This window comes from Culicoides brevitarsis, chromosome 3 (assembly GCF_036172545.1).
Source record: "Culicoides brevitarsis isolate CSIRO-B50_1 chromosome 3, AGI_CSIRO_Cbre_v1, whole genome shotgun sequence".
Taxonomy (NCBI): domain Eukaryota; kingdom Metazoa; phylum Arthropoda; class Insecta; order Diptera; family Ceratopogonidae; genus Culicoides; species Culicoides brevitarsis.
This window is the reverse complement of record NC_087087.1, coordinates 10,102,871-10,120,255: the sequence shown is the minus strand read 5'-3', so window position 1 is coordinate 10,120,255 and position 17,385 is coordinate 10,102,871. Positions and strand designations below refer to the sequence as shown.

The 17,385-nt window shown below is 24.8% G+C and overlaps 4 protein-coding genes across 6 annotated transcripts in view; 2 read left to right on the top strand and 2 right to left on the bottom strand.

The window, feature by feature from the left end:
* The window catches only part of LOC134833392 (uncharacterized), a 33,977-nt gene extending 29,802 nt beyond the window's left edge, over positions 1–4,175 (bottom strand). Inside the window, exon 1 of the mRNA XM_063847701.1 lies at positions 3,704–4,175. Within this exon, the coding sequence (XP_063703771.1) occupies positions 3,704–4,012 (309 nt within the window). The 5' untranslated portion in view covers positions 4,013–4,175. The remainder of the gene's footprint in view (positions 1–3,703) is intronic.
* LOC134833678 (probable cytochrome P450 6a14) lies at positions 1,010–3,336 on the top strand. The gene is made up of 2 exons (XM_063848086.1): positions 1,010–2,151; positions 2,841–3,336. Exons 1-2 carry the CDS (start codon positions 1,050–1,052, stop codon positions 3,254–3,256), a joined length of 1,518 nt encoding a protein of 505 aa, XP_063704156.1. The 5' UTR covers positions 1,010–1,049; the 3' UTR covers positions 3,257–3,336.
* A 1,556-nt stretch (positions 4,176–5,731) lies between the features above and the next one.
* Positions 5,732–10,125, top strand: LOC134834040 (peroxisomal acyl-coenzyme A oxidase 3). Of its 2 annotated transcripts, XM_063848555.1 has the most exons (7): positions 5,732–6,049; positions 6,111–6,397; positions 6,451–6,495; positions 7,010–7,123; positions 7,183–7,928; positions 7,994–8,038; positions 9,024–10,125. In XM_063848555.1, the coding sequence occupies exons 1-7, from the start codon at positions 5,973–5,975 to the stop codon at positions 9,789–9,791; spliced, it is 2,082 nt and encodes a 693-aa protein (XP_063704625.1). In that variant the 5' UTR covers positions 5,732–5,972; the 3' UTR covers positions 9,792–10,125. The 2 variants fall into 2 exon arrangements, with proteins under 2 accessions (XP_063704625.1, XP_063704626.1); XM_063848556.1 differs by lacking the exon at positions 6,451–6,495.
* Positions 10,126–10,444: 319 nt separating this feature from the next.
* On the bottom strand, positions 10,445–15,758 carry LOC134833259 (sodium-independent sulfate anion transporter-like). 2 transcript variants are annotated; one of them, XM_063847522.1, is made up of 12 exons: positions 15,649–15,758; positions 14,708–14,856; positions 14,460–14,651; positions 14,350–14,399; positions 13,337–13,750; positions 12,359–12,728; positions 12,047–12,297; positions 11,486–11,537; positions 11,356–11,418; positions 11,205–11,287; positions 10,880–11,003; positions 10,445–10,823 (listed from the first exon to the last, which is right to left on the bottom strand). In XM_063847522.1, the coding sequence occupies exons 2-12, from the start codon at positions 14,829–14,831 to the stop codon at positions 10,597–10,599; spliced, it is 1,950 nt and encodes a 649-aa protein (XP_063703592.1). In that variant the 5' UTR covers positions 14,832–14,856; positions 15,649–15,758; the 3' UTR covers positions 10,445–10,596. The 2 variants fall into 2 exon arrangements, with proteins under 2 accessions (XP_063703592.1, XP_063703593.1); XM_063847523.1 differs by having other exon boundaries at positions 14,708–14,851; positions 15,649–15,750.
* Between the last annotated feature and the right edge of the window lie 1,627 nt (positions 15,759–17,385).

Sequence of the window (17,385 nt, the reverse complement as noted above, 5' to 3'; positions counted from 1 at the left end):
GTTTAATCAATTTAATTAATTTAGTAGTAAAATAAATTTTAATTAATTAATTAATTTAATTAGATTTTGTCTCAAAAGATTTTTTTTAATACGAAAAAAAAATTGAAAAGGTACTTTTTCACATTTTTATGTGGTAATTATTTAAAATTAATTTTCAATAAATTAATTTTATTTTAATTTATTTATTCAATTAATTTTTTTTTTAATTTTTAAATTTTATTTTATTTTTTTTTTTTAATGTTGGTATTTTTTTGAAATTAGTTATTTTAACCTACATTCTGAAAGTTTCGAAAAAAAAATTCTTTATGTAAAAAAATTTGAAGAGGTAAAAAAATTTGAAGAAAAAATTTATGTAAAATGCTAAATTATTTTGAGGAATTGTTTAACAACAAAAAATTATAAAATAAATAGAAAGGAAAGACAAGAAAAAATCAAAAAAAAAAAATATTTAAAAAAATTGATGAAAATAATGTAAAAAAGTAATAATATTTGATGAAATTTTATTTTTTTTATTTTACCTCAAGAAATTTTTTGAATTTTGAAATTGACAAAAATTTAAAAAAAAAAAAAAAAAAAATTAATTAATTTAAATTAAATTTGATAAAAATCTAAAGCAATTCTAACACTTTTTACTCTCAAAATTAATTTTCTTATTTTTTTTTTAAATAAAATAATTCTCAAAAATAATTAAAAAGTTATTTTTTTTTAAATTTAAATTTAATTTTTAGTTTTTGTTTGAGTTTTTGCTACGTTTTGCCTTTTGTTTTTAATTTTTCTAAATTTCCTTAATTTTTTTTTTAATTTATGAAAAATCATCTGATTCTTCTTGAAAAATATGCATTTGATGAACTTGATGAATTAACATCACATCGATACAAAATTGCGTCATATTTACGAAATTCTATCTATTATCTCGTATAAACTTTGATTTTTTGTTTACTTTACTCTTCATTCGCGAATAAAATACTCTTTCCATTCAAAACTACGCTCAGTATTTATTTGCCTGGCAATCTGTTCAGAAGTTAATTGATCGTAACTTTATCGCCGCGATGACTTTATCGTTGACCTTGTCGATATTTTACGCATTTTCGGTAATTTTTGCACTTTTTGGAGCTCTTTACCTCTACGCGCAATGGAATTACGGCTACTGGAAACGAAAAAATCTTCCATATTTGAAGCCAAAATTCCCATATGGCTCTTTTGTGTTTGGAAACAAGTCGAAACACATCTCAACTTACTTACTCGAGGATTATGAAAAGCACAAATCGCAAAAATGTCTCGGCGGATTCATGTTTTTCACACCAATCGTGATGATTTTTGACGTGGATCTCGCAAAAACTGTCATGGGAAAAGATTTTCAGTATTTTCGAGATCGCGGCGCTTACGTCAATACCCGAGATGATCCCTTGTCGGGCCATTTATTCAATCTCGAAGGCGACAAATGGAAAATAATGCGCGAAAAACTCACCGCTGTCTTCACTTCGGGCAAAATGAAGTACATGATGCCGAATATCGTGAAAATCGGAGAAGAACTCGTCAAAGCAATGACCCAAGAAGCTAAAATCGACGCCACGATGGATGTGAAGGAATATTTTGCGCGTTACACAACTGACGTGATTGGGACCTGTGCTTTTGGTATCGAATGCAACAGTTTCACAAATCCCGAAGCGCAATTCCGACAAATTGGAAGAAAAGTCTTGAAAATCAGTCCGTTTAAGCAAATGTTCACGTTCAAATACAAAAAACTCTCGAGAGCACTTCGATTGCAACTTTTCGCCAAAGATGTCACGGAATTTTTCGTCAGTGCCGTGCAAGAAACTGTGCGATATCGCGAGGCAAATAACGTTCAAAGGAACGATTTTCTCGATTTGATGATAAAATTGAGGAACAAAGAAAAGTCAGATGATCCCAAAGATGAGGAAATGCCGGGATTTTCATTAGCGGAAATTGTTGCGCAATCTTTTGTCTTTTTCCTTGCGGGATTCGAGACTTCGTCGACAAATATGTCCTTTACGTGCTTTGAGTTGGCAATGAATCCAGAAATTCAGGAAAAAGCAAGAAAACACGTTCAAGAAGTACTTCAAAAACACAATAATGAGTTCACTTACGAAGCAATGCAGGAGATGAATTACTTGGAAGCCTGTATTAATGGTAAAAAATTTCAAAAAAATGACTTAAAATGTGACAGATGTCAAGTTTTTTTATGAAATTTCAATTTTTTTTAAAGATTTTTAAGCTTAAAATTCATTCAATCTGTAAAAGTTGTATTAAAAAAATCTTAAAATTCTTTAAAAATCGAAATTTTATGAAAAAATTGACAGCTGTCATATTTGAGTTTTGAAATTGAATTTGAAATTCAAAAAATTATTTCAAAATTTCATTAATAGATAGTTTGAATTAGAAAAAAAGCAATTTACAAATTTTTAACGGCCAATTTTTGAATTGACATTTACGAATTTTTTGTAAAAATTTACCAATTTATATGAAAATTTTAATTTTAAAAAATTTCTATTGACTTTTTATAAAGAAATTATGAAAAATTTAAGATTTTCTGAAAAAATTAGATAAAATTAAAAATTACCTAAAATTGGATTCAAGACTCACAAAAATCTCAAAAATACAGAAAATCTTAAATTTTTGTTAATTTTTTGATGTAAAGTCGATAAAAACATTCTAAAATTAAAATTTTCATGAAAACTTGTCAAATTTTACAAAAAATTCGTAAATGTCAATTCAAAAAATGACCGTTAAAAATTTTTAAACACTTTTTCGTTAATTCAAACTAAAAGTTAAGTAAAATTTTAATTTTTCTCTCAACTAACTCAAAATAAAATCCATAGAATCGCTTCGTAAATACCCTCCCGCTCCATTTGGCTTCCGCAAGTGTTCCAAAGACTACAAAGTGCCTGATTCGAATTTCGAGATAAAAAAGGGAATGACGATATTTTTGCCATTCAATGCTTATCACATGGATCCCGATGTCTTTGAGGAGCCCGAAAAGTTCATTCCCGAAAGATTTTTGCAAGGCGAAGATGGAGCACTGAAAACTCCTTATGGATGGATGCCATTTGCTGATGGACCTCGAATCTGCATTGGAATGCGATTTGGCATGATGCAGTCAAAAATTGGACTTGCTTCGTTGTTAATGAATTTTAAGTTCAGGGTGTCGAAAAAAACGGAAATTCCGCTGAAATTGAACATGAATACGGGAATTTTGCAACCACTTGATTTGTTTTTAGATGTAGAAAAGTTGTAAAAAATTGATTTTGTGAATGAAAAACTGGATAAAATAAATAAAATTGTTTATAAACTGACCAAATTTCAAGGAAAAATTACTAAAATCAATCAAAATTTGTTCAAAAAGTTCAGATTTTGAATGAAAATCGGAATTTTTTGTCTTCTTGTCATAAAAAAATTAACTTTGAAATTTAACAATTTTTAACAAAAACTTGCAAAAATTGAACAAAACCTCAACAATTCGTCATCACTCAATCACACAAAAGCCATTCACCGTCCTTATCATCGTACTTTCCCGTCACAAACACTCCCTTATCGCATCGTACGATGTCATTGATCCTTATTTACTATCCTTTTTACACACCTTCGTACCTCCATCGACACACGCGACACGTTCACACGAAAATTACTAAATAAGGACATGAATGAAGTCCTTTTGTATTGAATCGAAAAAAAAATCACTCACCTTTTTCTCGTCCTTGTCCTCATCGCTCACTATTTTGTTTTTTGGCAGCGTTCCGTAGCCTTTTTTGTTGCGTTCTGCATTCGCGGTGCTCGAAGCCTCGATTTTCTCGAAGATATTTTCCTCACTTTTTGAATTTCGCTTCGTTTGACTCTTCGCGGTGCTCATGGATTCGCTCGGTTCGGAGTCTCGACGAATTTTCTGCTCGAATAATTTGGCGACATTGCGATTCGCGTGAAACGGGAGGACGATTTCTGCTGGATTTTCGATGTCTTTGTCCTTGTTTTGCTTCAAAAATTCAATAAATGCCATTTTCGTTGTTTTTCTTGCTTCTGCGAATTTGTTATGGTTCGAAAGTGTCTCGTTTTTCACTGATTTCTGCGAATTTAAAGGCACAACCGCGTTCGAAATGTAAGTCGAGGGATCAAAAATGGAAAAATTACGGAAAAATGTGCTATTTCATTCACGAAATAATTTATTTTTGCGATTTTTTCGACCGGTTTAAGGGAAAAGGGCGTTTGTTTTGATCCTTTAATGGGAAATGTGAGACGAATGAAAGTGATAAAATGGACTTGCCTTCATGCTAATTCAAAAATATTTTAGAATTTCGCCGCATTTCCGGTTTAGAGGCGCTATACCGGAAGTTTAAACTTCCAAGTTTTCTATTCAAGTTGGATGAGAGGCTTGGATGGAATTTAACATGCGACCCAATTCTCATCAAAGTTGGATGGATCGGATCCAAGTCTCCAATCCAAGTCCCCCGTCCAAGCCTCGGATTCAACTTTGATGAAAATCAGTATTTTATTTTATAAGGGACCCAAATTTAACGTGATTTTTTGAATTTATTACTGAAATCTTAAACAATTCTTATTAAAAATGGTCTTTTACATAAAAAAAAATAAATAATTCAGACGAGAAAAAAATATAATTTATTTTTTTATTCCATTTTTTGACGTTTTTACACGATAACATTGATTTTTCATTATAAAATTTTTAATTTTTGTAAATCAAAATATTAAAAATAATATTTCCCAAAATTAACAAATTTAAAAAAAACTCAATTTTTTTTTGTTTTAAATTTTGAAAGATTTTTTTATTAATTTTACTTTAATTTTAATGTAAACTGCATATTTTTATCATTATTAATTTTTTTCAACTAAAAGTGTAATAATTAGATTTAATTAATTCAATAAAATAATCCTGAAAAATCAAAAAAAATTAACCGTTTTAAAAAAAAATTGACCAATCTTTGTAGATTTTTTTGCTCAAATTTTGATTAGCATTTTTACGTAAAAATTTTGAATTTTAAACGAAATTACGAATTTTTTCAATATTTTTAACAAAATTTTTGAGAATGAATAATTTTAATGAATTTTTATTAATTTATTTTTTAATTTTATGAAAAATTATTTAAAATTTGTTTAGAAAATTGCTACAAATTAATGGAAAATATTGTTCTATTTTTTAATTATTTTTTGAAAAAATTATTTAAAATTTGTTTAATTGTAACGGTTCTATAAATAAATTTTCTTGGAAAAATGATGTTCCATTAATTATTAGCATTTTTTAATTTGTAACGGATTTTTTTCCATAAGGTAATAATTAAAAAATCTCAAAGTTTTAGAAAAAAAAATTAAAAGAAAAAAAAATTCTATGTTTGAATCAGTTCAAAAATTATTTTTTTTTTTAATTTAAAGAAAAATATTTATCCTTCTCAATTTTTATGATTGATATTCAAAACTATAATGCAAAACCTTAGCTTTATTTATGAAAAAATTTTTAACATTTTTTTAAAAAATCTTTGGTTTTTTGAAATTTTTTGTATTTTTTATTCCTATAAAAAAAAATAATTAATACTTATCTGAAAATTTAAATAAAAAATCTTTTAACAAAAACGATTAGCGCCAATTCCAATTCCGTAAAATTCATCAAACCCATTTTCTTACCGTTTCTTAAATGTGATTGACATTACCTAGTTCCACATTCAAGCTATTCTCACTGCAGAAATTATTTATTTTTGTGTCGAGTAAACATAAATAGTAAATGTTTTGATAACGAAAAGAACGGATTTAAAACGCATAAATTGATAAGAAAAATATTCTAAAAATCCCTCCACAGACAATTATTAAGGATCAGTACCAAAAATCTCAAAATCATTATAAATTCAAAAATTTATGAAAAATTATTTTAATCACTATCATCTCTGGACTTTAACCTTCGAAGTACAATTTAGTTTTTTTAGAATATTAATTAAACATTGAAGTTGCAAACAATGCAAGGTGAAGCAATCTTTGAGAATAAAGATATTTTCCCTGATTTCCCGACGACGGGACCGTTAGCGAAATACAGGTGAGTTTTCTGATTTAACATTTTTGCTTAATTTTTTTTATCAAAAATTATTTTTTTACAGATCTTCAGCAACTTTTGATTGGAAAAAGTTAAAACTAATAATTGAAGATGAAGAAGCACTTTTATTTCGACAAAGAATTTTCAACTTTTTTCGAGATCATCCGTATTTCGTGAGGAAATTGGAAGAATCATTAACGATGGATCAACAACGGCACTTGGCCTCGAAACGAATGTTAGTTGGATTTAATGAACATTTTTTTGGGGTCGATCAGTTCATACAAAGGCCAGATTTGTCGTATCATTTTGTTAGTAGCTTAATGGCTTTTTGTCCGAGTTTCGCAATTAAAGGTATGAAAATGTCATAATTTTGTTAACAAATATTTTTAAATAATTTTTTTTAGTAACTTTGACATTTGGAATGTTTGGAAATGTGTTACGAACTTTAGGTAAGTTTGATTTTTTTATTTTTTAAATTTTAAATTAAAAAATAAATAAAAATTAATTAATTTATTAGATAAAATTTTATTTAAAAAAATAATTTATTTAATTTAATTAATTAATTATTAATTTTATTTATGTAATTAAATTTTTAATTAATTAAAAAAAATTAATTAAAATAAAAAATTAATAAAAATCAAAATTTAATTTCAAATTAAATAAAAAAAATTAATTTAATAATTTAAAAATTTATATTTAAATTATTCAATAATTAAATTAAATCAATTATTAAACAATTAAAAATTTATTATTAAAATTAAATAAAAAATTTAAAAATTATTTTTTTTTAAAATTAAAAAAAATAATTAATTAAAAAAATTGTTAATTAATTTAAAAAATTATAAATTAATTTTTAAATTTAAATTTAAAAAAAAATTAATTAATCAACTTAAATTTAAATTTTTCTTAAAAAAATTAAATTAAAGATTTTTTTTTAAATTTTGTTTTTTTTTTTAAATAAAGGTAACGAAAGGCTTTATCAATATGTCGAAGCAAATGAAAACATGGAAATTTACGGTGCCTTTGCTCTAACGGAAATTTCCCATGGAACTAATGCCAGAGGAGTTAGAACCACCGGTAAAACTTTCAATACTAAAAAAAAATTTAAAAAACTTTTTCTTACTTTCCACTTTTAGCAACTTATGACGTCAAATCAAAAGGCTTCATTATGAACACGCCAGATTTCGAGGCAGCCAAATGTTGGGTTGGCAATTTGGGCAAAACTTGCACGCATGCCATCGTTTATGCCCAACTTTACACGCCCGATGGCAAAAATCACGGTTTAAACGCTTTTTTGGTCCCGATCCGCGATCCCAAAACTTTGCTTTGTTTCCCGGGCGTTCGAGCAGGCGACATGGGTGAAAAAATCGGCTTGAACGGCGTTGATAACGGCTTTGTCATGTTCGATAATTACCTGATTTCGAAAGATATGCTGCTAAGTCGAACTGGCGACGTGACAGACGACGGGAAATTCGTCACTCCGTTTAAGGATAAAAGTAAGCGATTGGGAGCGTCGTTGGGAGCTTTGTCCGGAGGTCGTGTTTCGATTTGCGGAATTGCTTCGACATATTGCACGAAAGCAATAACGATCGCAATTCGGTATTCGGCAGCTAGAAGACAATTTGGGGAGGATTCCGAGGGGAATGAGTTGCCAGTGTTGGAATATCAGTCGCAGCAATTTCGGTTGTTGCCGCATCTTGCTTCGACTTTTGCTTTGAATATTTTTTCGCATTGGTTGTCGGTGCAGCATGGAGATATGTTTTTGAGAACGACACTTGGGGAGAAGTTGCCGCATGTCGGGATGGAAATTCATGCCTTGAGTTCGGCGTGTAAACCGTTTTGTACGTGGGCAGCTAGAGATATCATTCAGGAGTGTCGAGAGGTAATTTTCTATTTTTTTTTTCATAAAAAATTAATAATCTTTTTTTTATTTTAAACATTTTTTAGGCTTGTGGAGGACATGGTTATTTAAAAATTAGTCGTTTGGGTGATGTAAGTATAAAATAAAATTATTCAAGCTGCTAAAAATTCATTTTAAAAATTTTTTCTTATTCATTCAAAAATTTATTTTTTTTTTAATTTTAAGAAATTTTTAATGCATTAATTTAATTTTTTTTTAATTTTTGAATTAATATCATTTTTTTTATTAAATTGTCAAATAATTTTTTTTAATCAAAATTAATTAATTTATAAATCCAGAAAACGATCGAATTATTTTTAATTAATTAATTATTTATTTTTTTAAAAATTTATTTTTATTTCATTTTTTATTTTATTTTTTTTTATTAAGAAAAAAATAAAAATTAAAAAAAAAACTAAAAAATATAAATTAAATATATATTTTTCAGATAATGATTTTTATTTATTTTTTTTTTCAATTTTGAACTTAAATTATTCTGAAATTAATTTTTAATTGTAAAATCTTAGGAACAAAAAATAAAAAAAAAATTTCTTAGATTTAAAAAAAATAGCAGATTTTGTTTTGATTTTAATTAGTAAACAAAGCAAAAAATAATAATCTAATTTTATTTAAAATTTTATTTTTTAATTTTTTTTTTATTTTTTTTTTCTTATTAAAAACATTTAAAAAAAATAAACTAAAAAAAAATTAATTAATTAAAAATAATTCGATCGTTTTCTGGAATTAAAAATTGATTAATTTTAAGTAAAAAAAATTTTTTGGCAGTTTAATAAAAAAATTACATTAATTCAAAAATTAAAAAAAAATTAAATAAATTAAATGCATTAAAAATTTCTTAGATTTTTTAAAATTTTAAGTAAAAATTAAAAAAAAATAAAGTAATGTTAATATTCAAAAAAATAATATTTAAATTTAAACTAATTAATTAATTTAAATAATTTTAATTAATTAAATTAAATAATTTTGATTAAAATTAATTTTTATTAATTTTTTAACAAAAAATAAATAATTAATTAGTTTATTTTAATTATAATTATTTTAAATTTATTTTAACAGCTCCGCAACGATGCAGATGCAAATTTAACTTACGAAGGTGAAAACAACGTCCTTGGACAACAAGCATCAAACTGGCTATTAAATGTTGAAAAACGCAATGCTTTCGGCGAGGAATCCCCTCTGAATTCAGCTGATTTCTTACAAAACTACCGCGCAATTTTACAAACAAAATTCCCAACAAATAATTTCTCTGAAGCAACGTCCTCGAAAATTATTTTGGACTCATTAAATTGGTTGTGTGCCTTTACTTTGAACAAAACGATCGAAAAATCAAAAAAAATACAGAAAAAATCATCCGCTTTTGACTTGCGAAACAACATCCAAGTATTTCATGCCAAAACTCTGTCAATTTGTTACGCCCAGAGGAACGTTTATCGCGTTTTTTACGATTTTGTGAACAAACTCCCGAATTCCAGTGAAAAAGAGGCACTTCATGACTTGCTTGTGTTGTTCGGAGCTAATTTAATGCTCCAAAATGCAAGTTTATTCTATCAAGGAGCTTATTTCAACCGTTCTGAGGACATTCAGATTTTTGAAAATTTGATCACCGAGCAGCTTTTGGGAAAAATTAAAAATAATTGCATTGCGCTTACGGATTCCATCGCTTATCCGGATCATGTGATAAACAGTTGTCTCGGGCATAGTGACGGAAATGTTTATAAACACTTGAAAGCGGCGTTTTTTGATAATCCAGCGACGTTTGAGCGTCCCCAATGGTGGGAGACCTTGGTGCACAAAGATAAGACAATTTTGAATGCTAAATTGTAAAAAGTTGTCTTTAAAAGACAATATTTGTTGTTTTTGTTGTGAAAGATTTGTCTTTGAGACAATTTGTTGTTTTTTTATCTTAGGAGAATTTTAGAAAAATATTTTTATTTTTTTAATGGGACATCGTTTATATGGTGAAGTGATAAATTATTATTCCAAAAAAATTAATAAATAAACGAAAATGTTTTAGATTTTATTAAAAATTAAAAAAAAAAAAATTTTGTAGGTAAAATAATTTTTCTAAAATAATTTTTTTTATTGTTAAAATAATTAAATAATAAATTCTTAATTAAATTAATACTCCCAGTGAAAAAAAAATAACTTAAATATTGAATTTAGGTAATTTTAAAATATTAAGATTTATTTAAATTTTTGAAACTTCAATTTAAAAAAATAATTATTTTTTAAAATAGAAAAAAATTATCAAAATATTAATTTTTTAATTATTTAATTTTAAATAATTTTTTTTTAAATTTAACAGTTTTTAAAATTTAAATTTTTTTTTAAATTTAATTTTTGTTTAAATATTTAATTTAATTAAATTTTTTTAATTTATTTTTTTAATCAAATAGTTAAGTAAAATTATTTTTTTTTTAATATTTTGTTTTATAAAAAAATTAAATTTGTTTTAATTAGTTATTTATTTTTTTTATAAAATCTAAAACATTTTCGATTATTATTGTTATCAGCCTTATTAATTATAATTTTTTATACAGCAGCTAAATAAAAAAAAATAAATAAATTTTTTTGTAAAATAATTTTAACTAAATTTGTATTTTTTCAATTTTTTTGCTCATCAACTAATTCAGACTACACGTGATTCTCTTCGATATTTGCACAAATCGATGGCATTTTCCAGAATTTCATAAGTATAAAATACGTGAAAGTCTAGTTCGGCTCCTTCAAACACGTTTGCCACACTTGGTTTTAAATTCAAGAAATAAATTGGTTGATTCCGTGATTCAAAGTCCTGCAGTAACATTTCAATTGCTTTTGCAGCTGTGTAATCTGCGCCATAAATGTGAGTACAATCTGCCAAAATTCGTTGTTTTAATGAATTATTTTTAAAAATAAATTAATTTATTTACCAATAACCACGGGAGTTTGAAGTTTGATGCCTTGTTTGTTAATTAAGTTTCGCACGTAGTCCACAGATGGGAAAATTAGACATCTGTCGGGCGTAATAAGTAAGTATTTGGTGGCTTTTGGAGTCTAAAATTATATAAAAAAAAATATTAATTTTTTTAACTCACAAAAAATAATTAAAAATTAAAATAAATTAATTAATTAATAAATTAAAATTGAAATTAAAGTAAAATAAATATTTTAATTTTAAATTAATAAAATAAAATTTTTTCAATTCAAATAAATTTAATTTTTTTTTATTTTTTTTAATTTAATTTAAATACTTACACATCTCTTTTCCATATGAATTTTCGGTCTTGCAGCATGGTATAGTACAAAAATTACGTTAACTCCGATGCCCAATAAGATACCTTAAAAAATAAAATTACCTCGAAAATTACTATTATTTAAATTAGTTAAAATAAAATTATTTCCTTACCAATTTCCAAAGGTAAAATAAGGCACGCTAGAAAACAAGAAATTCCAGGAATCAGGTCACTTCCTAAAAAATAAAAAATATTTAATTAAAAAAAAAAAAATTGTTTTCCTGTAAAAATTGTCATATTTACTCTTAGATTTCCACATTGGCGTTATGACATTAAATTCTATCATGAATATCACCTGAAAAATTATTTAAAAAAAATTATTTAAAAAATAATTAAATTTTTAATTAAAAATAATTTTTGGCAAATAAAAAAGCCTTCAATATTCACATTGAAATTTAAATTAATTTTAATTTAAATTTAATTTTTAGAAATTATTTTAAAAATTCGACACAAAATAGAATAAAAAATAATCTAAAATTTGCCAACATATTTTTCTAAATTAATCTTTATCAAATTTTAATTTTAATAAAATTAAAAAAAAAATAAATAATAAAATAATTAAAATTAAATACTTAATAAATAAATTAAAAAAAAAATAATTTGCAAAAAATTTTAGTAAAAAAAAAAATTTATGTCAAAATTGTCAAAAATATTTTAATTTTTTCTTATTTTTTATATTTTTTTTCAAATTTTTTTAATTTTGATTAATTAACAAAAGTAAAATTAAATTTAATCACTTTTTTAAAAAATTTTTTTTAAATAATTAATTTTTTAAAAAAAATTAGAAAACTTAAAAAAACTTACCGCTGCTATAATCACTGCTCCCAACGCTGCTTTTGGAATAAAAGTAAAATACGGCGTGAAAAATAGCAATGCCAAAATCACAAGTACTCCTGTATAAAATGACCCGAATGGCGTTCTAACTCCCGATGCATTATTTACTGCTCCACGACTCAATGCTCCATTTCCCGGATAACCCAAACAAAAACTATTTGCGATATTAGCAAGTCCAATAGCGATCAGTTCTTGTGTTGCATCAATTGGTTTCCCATTAGCTGTTTAAAAAAATATTTTTTAGCTTCTCAAATTTGAAAAAAAAATCTTAAAACAACTCACCAAAAGCCTTACAAATTGCCATATTTTCCAACAAAGCAATCAATGGAATAACAATAATACCGGAGCCGAGGAAGGAAATCATATCGAAAAATGACTCATATTCCTGAATTACGTGTCCTGTCTCGTTTTTGACTTCATCAATGCTAAAAGGAGGAGCCTGAAACGTTGGAAGACCACTCGGAATATCGCCGATAATTTTTAAGGAGCCTTTGTAGCCATTTTGAATCAACGCATGCGAAATTAATCCAGTTACAACTACAATAATAGCATTTCTAGCGGTTGCAATAAGCCAAAATATTTTGTTCAGTACTTTATGATACCAAGATTTTTCGTTGTCATCTTCGGGACCGAATTTTATGCTGGAAAATTTCTAAAAAAAAAATTAAAATTATTTGAGTTTTAGAGCTCTGAAATTAAATTTTATACTAATTTTGTTTAAAAAAACAAAAAAAAAATTAAAAGGAATTCAGATAAAAATTTTCTTCTTAAAATTACTCTTTTCAAAAAAATTAAAAAAAATCAAAAAAAAAAAATTAATTAATTTTTTAAAAAATATAATTTTTAAGATTTTATATGAAAACTTTAATATTATTGATTTTAAAATTTAACTTTAGAAAATATATTTTTTTTTAATATTTATTCAACCGAAGTTTAAAGATTTGTTAAGTAATAAATTCTCATAAAAAATTTAGCAAAAAAAAAAATTAAATCAAATATTTGGTCTAGATTTAAGAGATAAAAAAAAATAAATTATAAATTTAAAATAAATTAAAAATAATTAATTATAAATTTTTATAAATTTAAAATAATTAATTGAATTATTTTAATTTTAATTAATTAAAAAAATTAAACTTCTTAATTTATTTTTTTTTAATTAAAAATTTAAAGTCGAAAATGAATGTTGAAAAGAAAAATAATTTCCCATATAATTTGATGAATTAAAAAAAAATAAATTTTCGAAAACATTTTAAGACTTACCCTCATAAGCAACAGAATGACGATACAACTGCACCCCATAACGGTATCTCCAACTCTAATATTGTGAATATCCTTAAAAATTGATATCCATATTTCCACAAAAGTATTTCCCTTTGCTCTTATGCCAAACAAATCCTTAACTTGCGACGTTAAAATAATTAAAGACACCGCACTTGTAAATCCTGAGCCTACCGGTCCACTAACGAAATCAATTAAAAATCCTAATCCTAAAATTCCCATAAAAAGTTCAACGAATCCCGATAAGAAACACAACAAAACAGCTTTTTGCCAACTTCCGCGTGCAATTTGAAACGTTAGAAGAGACGCTATGGCCGTCGGACCCATTGGAATATTTTTGTCGGAACCGAAGATGATGTAGATAAAGGAGCCGAGAAATGAGCCGTAGAGCCCATACTGAAAAAAATATTTTTTAAATGTAAAAAATTGAATTTTAAAAATTTTTAATTTAATTTTAAATTTATTTCGAAGTTTTTGTCCCAAAAGAATTTTTTCAAAAAAAAAAGCTTTAAAATAATTTTTCAAATTAAATTGTAATTAATGAATATTTATAACTTTTTTTTATTTTTTAATGTATTTTTATGTATTCGTTAACTTTAGAATAAATTAAGAACATTTTAAGTGGCAAATTGTTAAAAAAAAATTTTAAAAAAATAATTTTCTTGAAAAAAATTGTTTAAAAAAATTTATTAAAAATTAAAAGATTTTTTTTTTTAAATTATAAGAATATCGAGAAAAATTTAAAAAAAAATATTTTTAAAAAAATTTTGAACTTTTATGTTTTTATAGATCCCTTATTTATATTTTTTTTTATAATTTTTTTAAATATTTTTTTTAAATATTTTTTTTAATTATTTTTTTAATATTTTTTTTTAAAAATTTTTTTTTAAAAATTTTTTTTTTTTTTTTCCTATTATCTATTTTTTCGGGCACCTTTCGGGCATGGAACAAAAACTTCGTAAACATTTAAATTTAAAAAAAAACTTGAAACCTACTTGTGGATCTAATCCAGCAATGCCAGAATAAGCTAAAGCCTGAGGAATAACTAAAAAAAATTTTTTTTTAAATATGATCCGATGACACAATTTCAATCAAAAAAATTTACTTGTCAGTCCAACCGTTAATCCAGCAATTAAATCACCAATTGCATCTTCCATGCTATATTTTGGCAGCCAATTCAAAATCGGCATCCGTTTATACAACATTTTCTTTCTAAAAATTTGTCTGTACTTTCTTTGGCACCAATGTCCCGTGTCTTTTGCGGTATCTATTATGGAAACTCGTCGCGTTTCCGTTACTATTGATAAAAATTTTGAAAAATTTTCTCCTAAACTCTTTGAAAAAATTTCTTACGTATAAAATCATTTGAGCCCCTAAATCCAGGAATTTCCTTGGCAATATTTAATGAAGAGTGTGAGACTCCATGAAGGCTGTACGTTCCCAAATCTGGGACTGATAATGTCTTTTTTGGATCCATGTCTTATTTTTTTTATTAAACTAAACTAAAAAAAAATATTTTTTTTTAATTTTTATTTCATTTAATTTTTTATTATTTTTATTTTTTTTAATTTAATTAATTTTTTTTTAATAAAATTCGTTGCGGTTTCTTTGAAAACTCAACCTTAAATAACTCAATTCATATTTTTTTACAAATATCTTGTTTATTTAAATTTTTATGACTGATTCACGTGCTCTTTGCAGCTCCAAATCTTATCTTTCCGCTAAAATGACATAGAAGCACGTCAATGTTCAAAACTATAATTTTTTTTTTCTTTCAAACACTTAGTTCCGAGATAATCCGTTATCTTCTGATACAAACTACGAGAAAAAAAATAGTAAACAGATGAAAAGTGTCGGAAAGATGGAAATGTACTGCCACAAAGTTCAAATGCGCTCAACTAATGTTTACATATAGTTTTGTCATACAAGGTAGCCAAAGACAATTTTTTTTTTTGCGAAAGTCAAGGGCAAAAAAAATGTAAAATGACTATTTATAATTTCTTTTCTTTTTGGCAAGTCAAGTACCCAACTAGATTGTTCATTCATAGATAAGTTGTCGTCTATTGTTGTTTATTAGACAAATTTTTAGTGCAGGGATTGCGGTACAGTCTATGTTTATATTATTTTTAGGATACATTGATCGTTGATTTTTTGTAGATCATTATTTTTTAAATACTTCCGTTAATTACTTAAGCATTGAGAAATTTCAATTTCACTACTTTTTTATTACTTTCACTATTTTTTTTAATTTTTTAAATTTTTTAATTTTTTTTTATTTTATTTTATTAATTTACCTATTTTTATTTATTTATTTATTTTTTTTTAATTATTAAATTTAATTAAATATTAAAAAATGTCTTTTTTTTCTTTTCCGAGCTCACATAGTACGTCTTATTAGTTCAACCGTTCAACGTAAACTACTGTACTTTTATTTAAAATAGCTCATATCCGACTTGTATGACACTGTCTAAGTAAGATTTTCCGATAGAATCTTTATTAGGCGCAAATATGCACTTTAAAAAATATAATGAGAGCGCGTTACTTTTCACAGAAATGACTGATTGAGATAATTAATAGGTACAAGTTTATGTTTGCCAATATTTTTTTTTAACTTCAAAAATTTTGAAATATTTTTAAAAAAATATTTATTTTATTTTTAATATTTGATTGTTCAAAGAGTGATGTTTGATCACCTGTTTAATGTCTCAAATTCAGTTCGGAATAGTTATTTTTATTATTTTAACAGAACTCTATTTTCGGCTTAAACAAAGGTCGACCTCAGGTATGTGAAAATGACGTATTTTTTAATTTTTCAATATTTTATGAATTTATCTTAATTTTAATCTTTAATTTATAATATTGCTGATCAAAGAGATTTAGCTAACAAAAGGGCCTTCGGGTGTTACAATTATCGAAAAATATTTTGGATTTCATGACCTTAAAACATTAGAAAAGAAAGTTATTGAGTCTCGAGCGATATAAAAATTATATTTTTAACAAAAGTTTTTAAAATTCTAAATTTTTTACTCATCAATTTTGATGATCAATTTTAATAGTTAAATTTTTTACTCACAAAGGTAACTCAAAATTTTAAAACGATACGAAGGAAGAATATTAAAAGCTAAGCTTTCAAAAAAATTTAAAAAAAGCTCTCAGAAAAATAATAGTTTAGAAATTCGGTCTGCAAAAAAATTAAAAATGATTAGAAAAACAAAAAAAAAATTAATCCGAAAATGATAAGAAGGACTAATTTTTTAACAGAAATTTATTTAGCTTTTGTAAAATATTCTGCTAATGTTTTGAAAATTATTTTATTAACAAAATTAAACATTTATGATTAAAAATATGAAAAAGTTAGAAAAATTAGAAAAATTTTTCTTTGTTCAAAATTAATAAAAAAACACTAAAATTATAAATTATATTAGTGAAAAATATCTTGCTTTAATATACTGGATATCCCAAAATAATTTTTTTTAAATAATTTGGATAGAGGATATCCAAAAAAATTTTGCAATTTTTATTAACATCCTTATTTTATTATTTTTTGGCCCTAAAAAAAAAGCGCGGGAACCTCGTTCAAGGGAAATTTACAAAAATCATAAAGGAATTTTAATTTTTTTATGAGTAAAATTGGGAAATTTTACACTTTAAAAATAAAAATTTGTAAAATTACTTAAAAATTTGCTTAGTTTTTCTTTATCTTAAAGTAAAAAATTATAAATTTAATTTTGGGAAAAAAATTTGGATCCCGAAAAAAAATTTTTTCCATGTTCTTTTTAGTACCTTTAAAAATAATTTATTTTTTTTTGTGTAAAGCACTTTTTAAAAACTCACACTTTTTTTTATTTTTATTTAAATTTACGTCAGAGATATGTTGTATTGTTATTAAAATCCGTCTTAGAGAATCCGTTATTTATACGTAACTATCTTAGTATTTTTCTTTTGATAAAACACTTTTTTTTTGATGAAATGGTGGTGAGCAAATATTTTCATGAACAATATTTGGCCAGAGTTTTACGACTGTCGTCTTT